Below are 14,361 nucleotides of genomic sequence, written 5' to 3' on the forward strand. Positions count from 1 at the left end.
CATTAGGAGCAATCGGCTGAGTAGTCAACATTATAGCAGCCCTCGCAGCTACTGGGACACCACTAACTTCTGCCCTTCAACGGGTGTTCACACGAGGAACAGGACGGACGATTTCGGTAGCAAACAGTGTAGGAAGTGATGCCCGCACAAAGAAAACACGTGGACCTTGCCGAGTCCGGCCTTTTTCATCTGCAAGCCGTACTGAAAATGGTGGCCGGCATTTCCGTCCGTGCATGCGGCGGTCGTCGATCCTCTGTTTCGCCTACTCATAGTGTGAGTAGGATTATTTATTCATTTTAATTTATTTATTTGAATATACTGCCAGCTGTTTTTTGGCAGCCAAAGCAGGAAGGGTACATAGAAAATAAAAAGGGATACTGTACAAGCAAGGAAAATGTCCAAAATAAAATTCGAACACAGCAAGCTCACACACAGTGCAACACAGATAATATTTGTGCGCTACTGCGCCGAACAATATCTCTAAAACTAAAGATACGAGTTGAATAAAAATTCGGTAGGAAAAGAATTGCGCGCTTCGCTCTCAACTGAGAAATAGCCGATAAGAAAGAGTCGACAGTACGCTTGTTCGTTACCTCTTGTGGAAGCCTGTTCCATTCTCTTATCGTTCTAGGATAAAATGAAAATTGATAAGCGATAGTTCTAGCCTGGGGTACAATAAGGGTAAGGTCGTGCTTTTCATGGGTACTTCTACACGTGTTAAGCTGTAAGTATTTCTCAAAATTCATTTTAGTTTGGCCGTTGACTATCGTGTAAAGCATCTTCACATGGTGTAGCTTACGGCGTTCCTCCAGTGTTAGAAGACCAGACCTTCAACGGAGATCAGATAGTGATACTTGTTTTCCGCAGGCATTAAACGTAAACCTGGGTGCTCTTTTTTGTACTTTTTCCAGCCTATCTGTGTCAGTCTTAGTGTGCGGGTTCCAAACGACATCCCCATATTCAAGTAGAGGACGCACCAGTGAAGTATAAGCAACTAGTTTTGTCTTGCTTGTACAGTGCTTCAGACGTTGCCGAAGTAACCATATTCTTTTTGAGGCTGACGAAACTATGTTTTTAATTTGCGCACTCCATCTTAAATCGCGAGATATTTCAATCACGAGATATTTAAACGTATCGACAAGACTAGCGCCAACGTCGTTAATTTTGTATGCATACGATAGTGGACTCTTCTTTTTTGTTATGGTATTTGGGAGCACTTAGGGATATTTAGGCTCATTTTCCAGGCCTGGCACCAATTAGAAATTGATGTTAGAGAATCGCTTAAGAGGAATTGATCATCTCTAGTTTGAATGGCATGATAAAGGACGCAGTAATGCATAAAAATCGGCATTGTACAGCATTGTTAATTGAGAGATCATTCAGATAAACAAGAAAAAGTAATGGTCCAAGGACGGACCCTTGAGGCACGCCTGAAAGTACTCGAAGCATTGATGATTTAGAGCCACCTATTTGAACATATTGTTGGCGTTGCGTTAGGTAAGAGTCAGGCTACCTCAGAATACGCTCATTTCTAAAGAGATGCTTTAGTTTAAGTATCATTTTAATATCATTTATTATCATTTTGGAATGCGAATGTGAGTAGTTGTACTGGTCGGGCTCGTTGGCCAGGCTATCTGGTGTGCAATCGCAAATTTGATTGTGCAGGCGACCTTTTCCCCCTGCAGAGTTGGTAGCGATAAGCGCAAGTGCGATAATCCGAGTAAGGTGCAGAGAACGCTCCCCCCTTCAGTGCGTCTGGAACTCACGTATGAGTTGGAGTGGACAGTAAGTATGCATTTTCGGGAAGCGCGCTTCGGCTGTGTAAATGCGACCTTGCCGTTGCTGTCTGTGTAAACCGATCACGGGACTGATTGGCTCAAGGAAGCAAGCCGGACTTTGCACCCCCCCCCCCCCAATGAATCTAGCTACGGCACTATATTTATATGTAAGAAGAAATAGCATAGCAGCCGTAAATGTCGCCTCCTTGTGCGTCCATTTGTGCTCAGCCCGAGGAGGTACTTACACATTCTTGCGAGGAAGTCTTCCGACGCATTCATGAGCTTGTAGATGATGTCAGCATATGCAATCAGTGCATCCCCAGGGTTGTTGCTATTGTCCGCCAAGGTCCCGTACACGCACTGAAATATTTGACGAAGGGAACGCAACAAATTTCTTGTCCCTTCAAGTACAATAATTACACCCCTCATTACGCATTACAACAGTTCACACTTAATGTGTATTTGACTCCGGTACAACTTTCATATCCAAATAATTTTTTTTCAGCTTCTTCCAACGAAATCACCTGCAGATTGATGCTGCAAATGTCGGTAACAAAAAAAGAACAGTGCATTATAAAAGACATATCCATCAAAATAAGAAAATTTCAGGATAAATATTTATATCAGGACTGTTTAATGAGCATTCCTAACGAAAGCAGTTATAAAGGTCAGCGCATCTCAAAGTCTGTTTGTTTGAGTACTCTTCAAAGTTGTCGGGAACATACAACTTCAAACCAACCCGTACGTCGCTATACCATAGCCAATTAGCAAATAACACTCGTGCGGTGGTAATAAAACGTGCATGCTCATGATCAAACAAAAGGGCACTTTTCGTGCTTCTTTAACCCTTCTTGGACGGGATGCGGGACGCATCCCGCATAGCGCTGCAACATGAACAATTCCATAAATATCTGCGTATCTGCGTAAGTATTAAATTGCATGAGTCATAATTTCATAGCACGGAAATGATTTTACATGCGTAGAGAATAATTTGACTTTGTTTACGTACCACACCACACGATGTATTATAGTATGGCACCACTATAATAAATAAAAAAGACATAGGTGATTTTCCTACGTTCCTGTTACTTCTGTCTTATTACACTCAGCCCTAGTATGAAAGATTCGTTCTTCAAGAAGAGGCATACAATTTGCGTTCGTGTATTGGTGTGCCCTAAACTTTTCCATGATTTCACTATGACGACAATTTACAATCTGTTCAATGTACCCTTCCGTTTGTAATAAAGCAAAGTAATGTATGAGTAAATCGCGATTGAAGAATACACTTGGCATGGCCATCTGTGAATTGTTTTTCTTAGTTATGGTGTCCTCTTTTCCCGCCAGCCCTTTCTCGGATTGTCACTGACATCAATTTTCCGCGTTGCGAAAACTGCGCTAACTGTAACTGAATTTTTTCTTGTTATCTCAGATTCTGTATGCGAAAAAGTTTTGCCTAATCAGATCACATGCGTGGCGACGAGGTTGTCGCGCACTTCCCAACATTAACGAGAATGAGCGATTATCGCAGAATGCAAAGTTACACCCAACCAAATAGCTTATGCTCTTGACCAATCGCCAATAAGCCTTCTTTAGTGACTAGCTTTGCTTAGTATGTTTCTCGAAAGTAAATTTACCATACTCCTTCCTTTTTCGTGTTTCTATAGAACTATTCATTATGGTTGATTCCTATAATGGCAAAAAAGTAACACCCAGGGTGTAGTTTATACTATGTAAATACTAGACTCGAATTCTATTCGCCGTGTTGTTATAACAGTATGCATTATATCAATTGCCTTTTTTCTGAACGTTTGCGTGGCATGTAGTGCTTTTATTCTTTGTAAGTTCTACTAAGTGACCCGTGGCCAACAATAAATATGTAATCCATTACATACCTACTGTGACTGCGTGAGTTTCTATGTGCGTTCTGATTGCTACGCACTAGGCACCTTTCAAGTGCCTACATTTATGTATGTTCGCACACAGCTGCCTTACGGGCTTAGTGCCTTATTGATGTTATTAACTCAGTTTTTAGGCGGGATGGGTTTCCAGGACATGCTATTAAAGGATAAATATCAATGAAAATAAATGGACTTAAAATAAAACAACGCTTCATTGAGGCACGACAAAAGCTGACCACGCAAGGTGGTTGATCATTTTGTTTCATTTCATTTTATTACCTTCTGGACCCCTCTAGGGGCTGTTACATAAAGATTGGATGTGCAGAAAAACAAATTTTGACAAAGTTAACCACATGTTAATTTCAGAACAGGTAGCCTGTTACATTTTGAAGAAATATTCTTGGGCAGAAGATAGCGGCACCGCTGTGGGAAAGGTTGTTCCAATTGAATGCTCTGCGTGGAATATTGTGCGTGGATTTCTAGATGTTATTCGTGCTAAACTGCAGAGGGATGTATAACGCCATCCGTGTTATCTTTGGGTGGCCTCAAACAGTAAGAGTACCTTCAAAGTTTTCTACTTTCAAAGAATCTTACCAAATGCCTGCAAGGTAAACTGCTACATATGAGGTGAAATTTTTGAAAAACAAAATGAGCGCGGTGCCTCCTGAGCATTCTAAGGCGCTGAAGAGGGGCCATACTTTATCAATACATCACATGAAATAGAACCTAATTAATATACTTACCAACAAAATTCGCTAAAGCAAGTGAGCATTGTGCGGGATGCTCATACAAGTTAGCGCAGAGAAGAAATTGTAGAAGTTAATAATAATAATATTTGGGGTTTTACGTGCCAAAACCACTTTCTGATTATGAGGCACGCCGTAGTGGAGGACTCCGGAAATTTTGACCACCTGGGGTTCTTTAACGTGCACCTAAATCTAAGCACACGGGTGTTTTCGCATTTCGCCCCCATCGAAATGCGGCCGCCGTGGCCGGGATTCGATCCCGCGACCTCGTGCTCAGCAGCCCAACACCATAGCCACTGAGCAAATTGTAGAAGTTGTCCTCTTATAACTATACCTAAATTTGAATAATCCTATTATCAAATTCTACCCAGTCGAATACCTTGAAAATTTTCTAAGCATGCAGTGAATAATATTTGAGAGATTGTCTCCTCGTGTGACCTCGTTTTTGATAAGCAGCTTTATGCTTTTTTTACAGGAGAACCAAGGTAGCTGTGAAATATTTCTAGATATAACGTATGCCTCCTGTGCTTCTTGATTACGCGATTCCTATACGAGCGATGGTATCTCTACTGAATCAAATGCCTTCTCACAATCTATAAAAGACGTATAGAAAAGTTGATTCCACTCCGCAGATTTCTCGATTACCTCATTGATAATATGAATGTGATCTATCGTATAATATCGCTTCTTGATGCAAGCCTGTTCTCTTGGTTGATTGAACTGTTGCCCTCATTCGATTTGAAATTGTATTGGTGAATATTTTCTACCACATTCAAAGTAATGGGTCTGTTATTCTTCAATTCTTTAACGTCTCTCTTGTTATGTATTAGTACAATGTGGGCATTCTTCCAGATCTCTGGTACACTTGAAGTCGTGAGGCATTGTGTATAAGGAGCCGCAAGCTTTTCAAGCATAATATTTCCTTCCGCTTTGATTCGCTAGGTCATGAAGTGCAAGGCCCCTTCATCACGAGTAATTGAAGGTGCCTCTGTATGCTATTCGCCACTGGTTCGAATGAAGATTCCTTGACAGCCCTGAGTACAGGTCGGTATAGAATTATTCTGCAGCTTTTACTAAGTCATCGAATCGCCGATGACATTACCCTACTTATCTTTAGGTGTATACATGCTGCTTTGTCCTATGCCTAGTTTTCTTGTTCCTTATTTCACTTTGCATCCATTTTTCACTGCTTCCTCAGTCTTTATCACGTTATAATTTCGAATAATCCTTATTTTCTTCTTGTTGATCAATTTTGACAGTTCCGCGAATTTTATGTGATCTCTTCAGTTGGACACTGTCATTCTTTGTCCTTTCTTTATTAAGTCCTTCGTTACTTGGTGGAGCTTACCTGCTGGATGCCTGGATGCCCTACCTTCCACTTCAACTGCGGCTTCTGAAATCCACCTAGTTACGGCTTTATTCAGTATCTCTATGTTATGTTCTTGTTCTAAAGCTTCATATTTGTTTGCGAGTACCAATCTAACTTTGTCTGCTTTCGCCTTTACTGCGTCTAGGTTGACCTGTTCATTCTGGGCCAATTTCACTGTCTCTCTTGAAATTGATAGAAATGGTAAACCTCACTAACCAATGGTGACTGCATTTTACGCTACCCAATGCTTCTACATCCTGCACAATGCTAGGATCGTCAGAGAGTATTAAATCCATTTGATTTGTTGTTTTTTTCGTTAAGCCTTTCCCCGGTCCATCTAATGTTACTGCATTTCCTGAAGGCGGTATTCGTTATCCGGAGCCTATTCCTTTCCGTGAGTTCTATAACCATCTCTAGTGTTCCTAGAATCGATGCCTCATTGGCCAATTGTTTGTTCCCCAGACTGCTTTAGCCCCACTTTTGTATTGAATTCACCCATCACTACAGTACACAGAGTATGCACCTTAGTCATTGCTAATTGTACATATTCATAAATGTGTTCTATTTCTTCGTCAATGTGTCTGGAACTTGGAGCGTATGCTTGTGCGACCATTATTCGTTGCCTCCTTTTAAGCTTTATTACGACGAATTCTACCCTTCTATTATCGCTGTACAATTCGTCAACGTCGCCCGCAATGCCATAGTGGATTCTAAATCTTACCCCATATTCTCTCTTACCTGGAAGATCTTTGTAGCAAAGGACATGGCGCTTAGTGAGCACTGTATAAGCCACACCAGTTTTAACTTCACAAAGGTCAATAATATCCCAGGCAATGTCTGATAATACCTAAAACAGTCCTGCTAAGCAGTTCCACCATTATAGACAAAGTTCGCGCGTTAAACGCAAGCCCAATGGGAAGGCTTAAGAGTAATGATCAACGGCGAATATCTCAGCAACCGTCGGTTTACAGCTGATATTTCACTGTTCGTCAACCCTGCGGACAAATTACAACAAATGATGGAGGACTTAAGCCGAGAAAGTGTTAGAGTGGGTGGATCCAGACGACAAAGATAATGTTCAATACACTGGCAATGGTACAGCAATTCAGGATTCCCAGACACCATCTAGAGTCTGTACAGGAGTACGTTTATCTAGGTCATTTACTCACACGGGATCCTGATCATGAGGCGCAAATTAGCAGAAGAATAAAAATGGGTTGAAGTGCATGCGACCGGCATTACCAAATCCTGGCTGAGAGCGTACTACTGTCGCTGAAATGAAAAGTGTAAAATATTGCATTCTATTGGTGCTGTCACATGGGGAGAACACCGGAGGTGAACAAAGAAGCTCGAAAACAAGCCACAGATTGCGCAAAAAGCGATGTTATGGGTAACGTTAACGGACAGGAAGAGGGCGATGTGCCCAAGGGGGCAAACGGAGATAGCCGCTATTCTAGTAGACATTCACAGAAAAAATGCAAATGGGCAGGCCATGTAATGCGCACGATAGATAACTGGTGGACCATTAGAGTTAGAGAATGGGTGCCAAGGGAGGAAAAGCCAACAAGAGGAGGGCAGAAAAATAGATGGGGTGTTGAAATGAGGAAATTTCAGGTGCAAATTAGAATCACCTACCGCAAGACAGGGTAATTGGAGATCGCAGGGAGATTCCTTCATCCTGGGCAGTGGACCTTAAATTGGACTCTTATTATTATTATTATTATTATTATTATTATTATTATTATTATTATTATTATTATTATTATTATTATTATTATTATCAGAATGATGGTTAATAATTTCAGTTCTCACGACGCACTTACCTTAACTAGTGGCCCAACATCATCAATAAGGTCCTGCATAGTAAACAGAAAAATTCAACTGTAATATAGTAAATAGCCGAACAAAGCTTTTTGCAGGTTTCGCTAGACATATCAGGGTGGTATGAAGTATTATAGCAATCAGCATTTTAAAAAAACGCAGTGCCCTTCCCCTCTGTGAAGAAGGATGACTAGCGAAGCTGTGTAGGAGGGCCCTCAATGGCCAAGTGCACCTCCAGCGCGCGTAGGCCCGGCATTGTACTATCTTCGGGATTGGCACACGTATAGGGAGATCCTAATTCCTGCTTCACTTCTGCCTTGGGTTGGCCTGGTATTGCACTATCTTCGGGATCGGCCCACGTTAGGAGAGTACTTAACGTCTGCTTCACCTCCACCGTGGGTCGGCCCGGCATTGCAATATCTTCGGGATCGACCCAAGTATGGGGAGACCTTAACGCCTGCTTGACCTCCGCCGTGGGTCAACCGGTATTGCACTACCTTTGGGATCGGCCCACGTATGGGGAGTTTCGTTTCTACGTACAGACACGATTCTGGAGGAACTACTCCTTAACAGCTTCGCTGTAAGTTAGTTGACACCGTACCGCCTGCGTACTTTCCGGTATCGATGTTGTGTCTGTGTTCCAACCATTGTCCCAACAACTTTGGTCACAGGCTGTTCCAATGTTCAATGAATACAGCATCAAGTTTGCTATGGTGAAGGAACCGTGTCACTGGTTATGTGATTGAGAACTTGGGTCTCTGAGTTTGTGAGGCAGGTTATGACCTGCTCGTCAATGACAAAAAGAATATCCCTTAAAATTTACTCGGTCATGGGCGCAATCGAAACCGCGTCCTATACATGAAGGAGGCACCTGGCTGCATAGATGCCCATACATGACACGTTTAGGTGGTGGTACTACGTTATGTCGCCACAATGCTTCAATGCGAATCACACTACTTTCGACATGCATTGTAAAAGTGACTTCGGCGAAAATTTTGCTGTTATTGTCTGTCGGTTAAGACGACAGCAAAACTTCTCTTAGCTATTGTTTTTCCAGGTACTATGAACAAATTAAATAAACGAATGGGTCCTGCGAATTGAAAATATTAAGAAAGGCACAAAAGCCCTCTTTAAGACGAGCCATGGTATAAAATGTTTACTCGGTTTGGAAACACTTGAAAAGCTGCCAAAATAAAGTCCCAGTTATATCAATATTCAAGAAGAATGTCACTCCTCCTTTTTCGAATATTTACCCTGTCTTGTTATTTTTTCAAGTATTTTTCAAGCAGCATTCGCATGCGGCGAGCAATCTTGTGCGCATGAGTTGAATTAAGGAGAATGGGTCTGCTTTATGAAAGTTCAGTCCATATATACGGATTTGTACATACGGTCTAATTGTTCGTCCTGTGTCGCGCTCCATTTATAATTTAACTTAATATTTCGTGCAACAGATGGTTTGGGGCCGCCCACACAAACATCACAGAGATAAAAACTTTACTGTAGGACATAAAATGAGAAGCGAATGTAGCTTGATATTCTCATTACGCCTAAAATACTTAGAGAAATAGCTCACCTGTGACGTATCACAGGATGTACTGGTCTGACCAAGGCACTGTAATAAAACATAGTTATTCAATTAGTCACGTATTTTTATGCTCTGACGAATTGAAGGAGGAGTCGCTTTAAGGGATTTGCCAAACTGGTCACTGGTCTTTCTTGTGTTGTATGGCGATGACTGAAAGCTAAACTTTCTTGGTTTTAATACTTGTGTCACTTGTCAAGCTGCCAGTATTCCGCCCTGAATTCTTCTAAATACTCTGCTCCCCTGAAAGACAATGAAGCCATATGAACGGATCCCCGTATTCGCGATGTGAGAGACCGGATTTGGTCCATGGACCTAAAAAAGTGAAAATTAACATTCATCACTACGCATAGTACAATACATTCACGAAGCCTATCATCTTCTCCATTTTTAGGAAAGTCCTATTTGTCCACGGCCTCTTAAATGTTTGCGCCAGGAGCAAGTCCTAACCGCTAATGATCGTGTAATGGATTCTCCTAGCGCTTTCGCGCCACCTTGTAGTTTCCCATTCTGTCCTTTATATAATTATAATAGCTTCTAGTCTTAAACCACGGCCCGTAAGTACGAGTCACCGCTTTCAAGGTTTTGCACGTGAACCACGCGAGCATTTGACGACGCAATCGAGGCTTTTACATTTTTCATTCACACAGACCACACGGTTTACTGCAGAGGATACTCATGGAAACTATGGCGCAAGTGCCTCCAGGAGCTACAAACATGTCTAGTCAACGTTGGGAAGACATCTTGCAATATCACTTTGCCTAAGTTTTGTACTACTGGCTTCGAAACAACTTCGAAACTTTAAAAATTCGATATATTTGAACAAAATACTGTTTTCTGAGAAGTACAGTCTACAATGGTTGTGCAGTGTGCGGACACTCATTCCCTGTCTGTGTTAGAAAGCAGTGGCAGGTAGGAAATTTTGAATATATGAAGCCTAAAATTGCGCCAGTAGGATGTCTGAAGCCACAGACGCACAGATTAGACAACTCAGTGTGCTACGCTTTATTTACGCGGCAGTTAACGATCATTACAATATACTTCCATCAATAAATTTATGTAGAGAACTATGCCAATTCTCACATCTCCCGTCACTGCATAATTTTTTTAAACTTTCCCATGAAAAAATTTTACAGGGTTTTCTTTGATCAAATATTCCTAAACTGATGTCACTATACTAAAGAAAGCCTTGGCAACAAATTGAATAGCAAAATTTGACGCGTATTTATGCGATACACCTTGTATTTACGCGTAGATTGTTTGAACGCGCGAGAAAACATTTGAAGTAAAGAAAACGTGCAAAACTCTGAGAACAATAAAAGACATAACTTTTTTTAATATACGGGACGTACTTCTTACAGTGCCATGAAGTACAACTCGAAATAAAATTTGATGACGACATCCTTGATTGACTAGTTCAATCCTTCAGTAATATGCTGAGTCATTTGCAGACTCTGCCTTTAAAGTCGTTTTTCTTTTGCTTTACGTAGTCTTTAGAGACAATTTTCTTCGACTTCCAAAAGTCGTTAGTTTTTTTCTACTGCTATCGCATTTTGGAACCCTGCAGGGCCCACATTATCTTCCTTGTAAACTGCTGGTATATGCATTTTCTTGTCCTTTCTGCACGTCTCATTCTTCCAGAATATATACATCATACTAACAATAAGTTTTGCCACCAAATTTCTTCTTTTGTGAGGACACGTATATCTGCTGTCCTCCACTAAACAACCTATAGCTGCATGCTATCTTATATATGACGCAGCAAATAATTGTTGAATAAAAGAAGCACCGGAATGTATATTTCAAATTGAAATAGTACAGAAGGCTTATAAATACTATGAAAAGAACCTGATAATATTTATGCACTCATTTCAAATGTTTATATTGGTAAAATGGCCTGTATATTAACAAAACTTTTGCAAGTTGTATGAGGAGCAGCCGCGACACATATTTAGAGGGAAGATGCCCGAAACAATATTTTCTGTGCTCAAATCACTATTGATTTCATTGTTAAGATGACACAGATTCCGAATTATTATTCGGAATAAAATCATTCGGATGATAATCCAGGCAATAAGGGCATCTTTACGAAATGAAATACCACGCCAACTGAAGTCTCATATATTAGCGTGGAACTTCGAAGCCCACACCCTCAACGAGAGTACTATCCCGTGCAAGATTCGATGGTTTTATGCAAGCTCTCTAACAAAATCACACTGACTGGCAACCACTTTCCGGAGGCATCAACTTTTCAGAAGCATAAACAACCTTGTAGACAACAATATTCAATGTTTCTACAACCGTCCTACAGCAATATTTATAGCCCTTACAGCATTCAGACTCTCCACGTTGGGTAGTTGAATATCTTGGCAGGAATCTAGAAAAGGAAGCACAAGCAATAAAAAACTTGTTTTTTAGAAAATAACACAACATTTGGAAATAATCATGCTATCGTGTATCATGCATTATGGCCCCTTGTTGCACTTCTGCAACACCCAGTTCCGCACCCCGCCGTTTGCGAGGATCCTAATGCAGCCTAAAAGTTTTCCATACTATTCTCGCTTGAGGGTATTTCATTCCACCAAGTTACTATCTTACCCGCTTGGTGGCCAAAAGTCGTCCTTTCTGTAGTTCGCAAAATGGCGGCACTCACGTTGTCCGCAAGCTCCGCAAACAAGCTATTGTGAACTTTTTTTTATGAGCCGTTAAGTGAACCTGCGCTGCTTTTTTCACCTAATGTATGCAGTGAACACTCTAGAAACTACTATAGAACGTAATAGTTTGCTTTGCGGTTGCTCTGTTCTTCAGAATATTTTTGCACGTGATGTGTTGAATGCGTGCAACCCTGGGCTATTGCAGATGTGTAACATTGTTCTTCTGCATGAAATCCATTTCGTGACGTGCATTCATTTGACTACCGTTACGGTCTCTGCCTTTATTTTGGTTGACTATATTTGCTTTTCTAACAATTTTTTAAGCATCCACTGCCATTCGTACCTCATTGTTCTATTCCGTTCCGAAACAGAGGCCGAAATGTTTTGTCCATGCAAACTTGCTCGATGTGATCGACACTAACGAGAGTGCTTTTTCTGCTGAGAGAAGTCGGCAATCAGGTGATACGTGCTTTACGTAAATATAAGTACAGCGAATTGCTTTACGATATTTCAAATTTTAGGTAAACTAAATTTACACGACAGCAAATCCATCACCACATTTTTGCGTGTTCCTTTGCAAACGTTGATTTCAAGTTCTGAATAGCAGCAAAAAAAGTCTTACCTTCACTTGTTGTGTTGGCAGCGTTTACATTGGCGAAAGAGAGAGATAAGCCTGCGGAGACAAGCGATACTACGTAAAGCATATTGTATAATGCAACATGACAAAGTAAGACAACTCAATGCGTGCTCAGGAGGTGGTATTCGCACTGACTGCTAGTCCTCCGCCACTTAAACCCAGGAATTAAAATTTGTACAAGGGGTCACAGGAACTGGCATTCGCTCGTGTGGAAAAAACTACCGGGCCTTTTTGTTCAACCATGGATCTCCACGTGCTCTAATCTTATATATTCAGATCAAGATCACGGTAATGTATTCAAAATGTTGGAACACTTGGTCTTTTTAGAGGAAAATCGGGTTCATAATATGAGTGCAGCAGTGTAATATGGCGTAGTTCAAAAACGGCACGTAAAGTGCCATCAAAATAAATAGCCATTTATTTATGGTCTTGGCCATGCGTTCGCCTTTATGCCTGAATAATACAACATGAAGACAGCTAAGGATGGGCCACCTTCAAGAAAGATTGCGTTAGCAGCTGATTTCATTCGTAAATGCGTCTATAAAGCACCCACTAATTTTTTTATTGACGGATGCATTATGCTACTTTCAAAAGTAGGTACCTTGAAATATAGTGGCGAATAAAACCTGCGTTTTCTGTAAAGCAAGTGCTGGTCGCAGTGTCCACGCACCCACGGGTTCTTGTGACACGTGAAACCGGACACTCATGTTGGCCTAAAGTGCCTAAGGGTGCCTAACGCTCGCCTCCATAGAAATATCCATCTCCGAAACGTTTATCTAAGCGGTTACGAATGAATAAATCACCTTGCGCTGCGTCAAGTACGCTTCATTCAGTGTGGTTTGTTGCATCACTGAGGATAAAGTATGTACACCCAATTTACATTATTGAATGTATGTTAACTGAACATTCTTAAGTTGCTGCTTCTACGAATATGGGATTGGTGTAGCGTAACAAGTATCGTGTACGGATCGCAGTGGGACATGCCCACACTCGAGAACTAGCCGCAAACGGACACGCACCGACTGGCACGTACTGGCTCGTTCAATTAAAGAAAATGAAGTATCGGAGATTTCGTTCAGTATAATTCTTTAATTTGTTAAGACATTGGTATGCCTTGGAGATTGCTGTGAGCTGAGAATAAATACTCAAATTTTACACAGGGAAAATATTTGTTATGCGCAAAAGACGTGGGCATACTTGTTTAACCTACAGGGGTTATGTAAACCAATTCATGGGTGCTTACTGTAGCTTTTGTATATCATCATCATCATGATTTTTATTTTCACCACTGGATACATGGTGAAAAAGGGAGAGCCGCAAATAAAGCCGACATTTCTTCGCCTTGACAAAGCTCCGGTCTCCCAGACAGGCGCGGTAGCGGCTGGTGCAGCAATACAATCAAGCATTAAGTGTAGATATAAGAGTATTTAAAACACAAATACATGTCGGCACTTTCATGTTATTACTTAGGAACTAATTATAATACAGCTTTGTAAAATAACTTCCGGTATACAATTGCAATCTGTTATCTTGCATATTACTATTTAACACAGACACGGCTGCTCAGGGTATCCAAAAAATTATAAATTCAGAATAGCCAGAGTCAGCACAGATTCAAAACGACAGTGGGAAATAATAAATTCCTCCTTGAACCAAACCCCATCGGGCTAAACCAATAAGTAAGCTTAATTCATCAGACGCCAAGTATAAACAAACAGAAGAAATCGCGAACGCATCTAATAAATTTTTCTGTGACCATTCCTCTGATCGTACCACGTATACTATCATTTAAGGAGACTTGATTGTTGGGCTAGTTGGTCGTCCATAATTGAAGAAGTAACTCAGCGCGATAAAAACACGGAAACAAGAAAGGTAG

At 41.0% G+C, this 14,361-nt stretch overlaps 1 protein-coding gene across 1 annotated transcript in view; it reads right to left on the reverse strand.

The window, feature by feature from the left end:
• Positions 1-14,361, reverse strand: part of LOC135898408 (uncharacterized) — a 65,397-nt gene that overhangs the window by 43,248 nt on the left and 7,788 nt on the right. Inside the window, exons 3-7 of the mRNA XM_065427329.1 lie at positions 12,471-12,521; positions 11,525-11,571; positions 9,186-9,224; positions 7,615-7,647; positions 2,024-2,138 (exon numbers count right to left, since the gene is read on the reverse strand). Of these exons, the coding sequence (XP_065283401.1) occupies positions 2,024-2,138; positions 7,615-7,647; positions 9,186-9,224; positions 11,525-11,571; positions 12,471-12,521 (285 nt within the window). The remainder of the gene's footprint in view (positions 1-2,023; positions 2,139-7,614; positions 7,648-9,185; positions 9,225-11,524; positions 11,572-12,470; positions 12,522-14,361) is intronic.

The sequence above is a fragment of the Dermacentor albipictus genome, chromosome 10 (assembly GCF_038994185.2).
Source record: "Dermacentor albipictus isolate Rhodes 1998 colony chromosome 10, USDA_Dalb.pri_finalv2, whole genome shotgun sequence".
In the NCBI taxonomy this organism is placed as follows: domain Eukaryota; kingdom Metazoa; phylum Arthropoda; class Arachnida; order Ixodida; family Ixodidae; genus Dermacentor; species Dermacentor albipictus.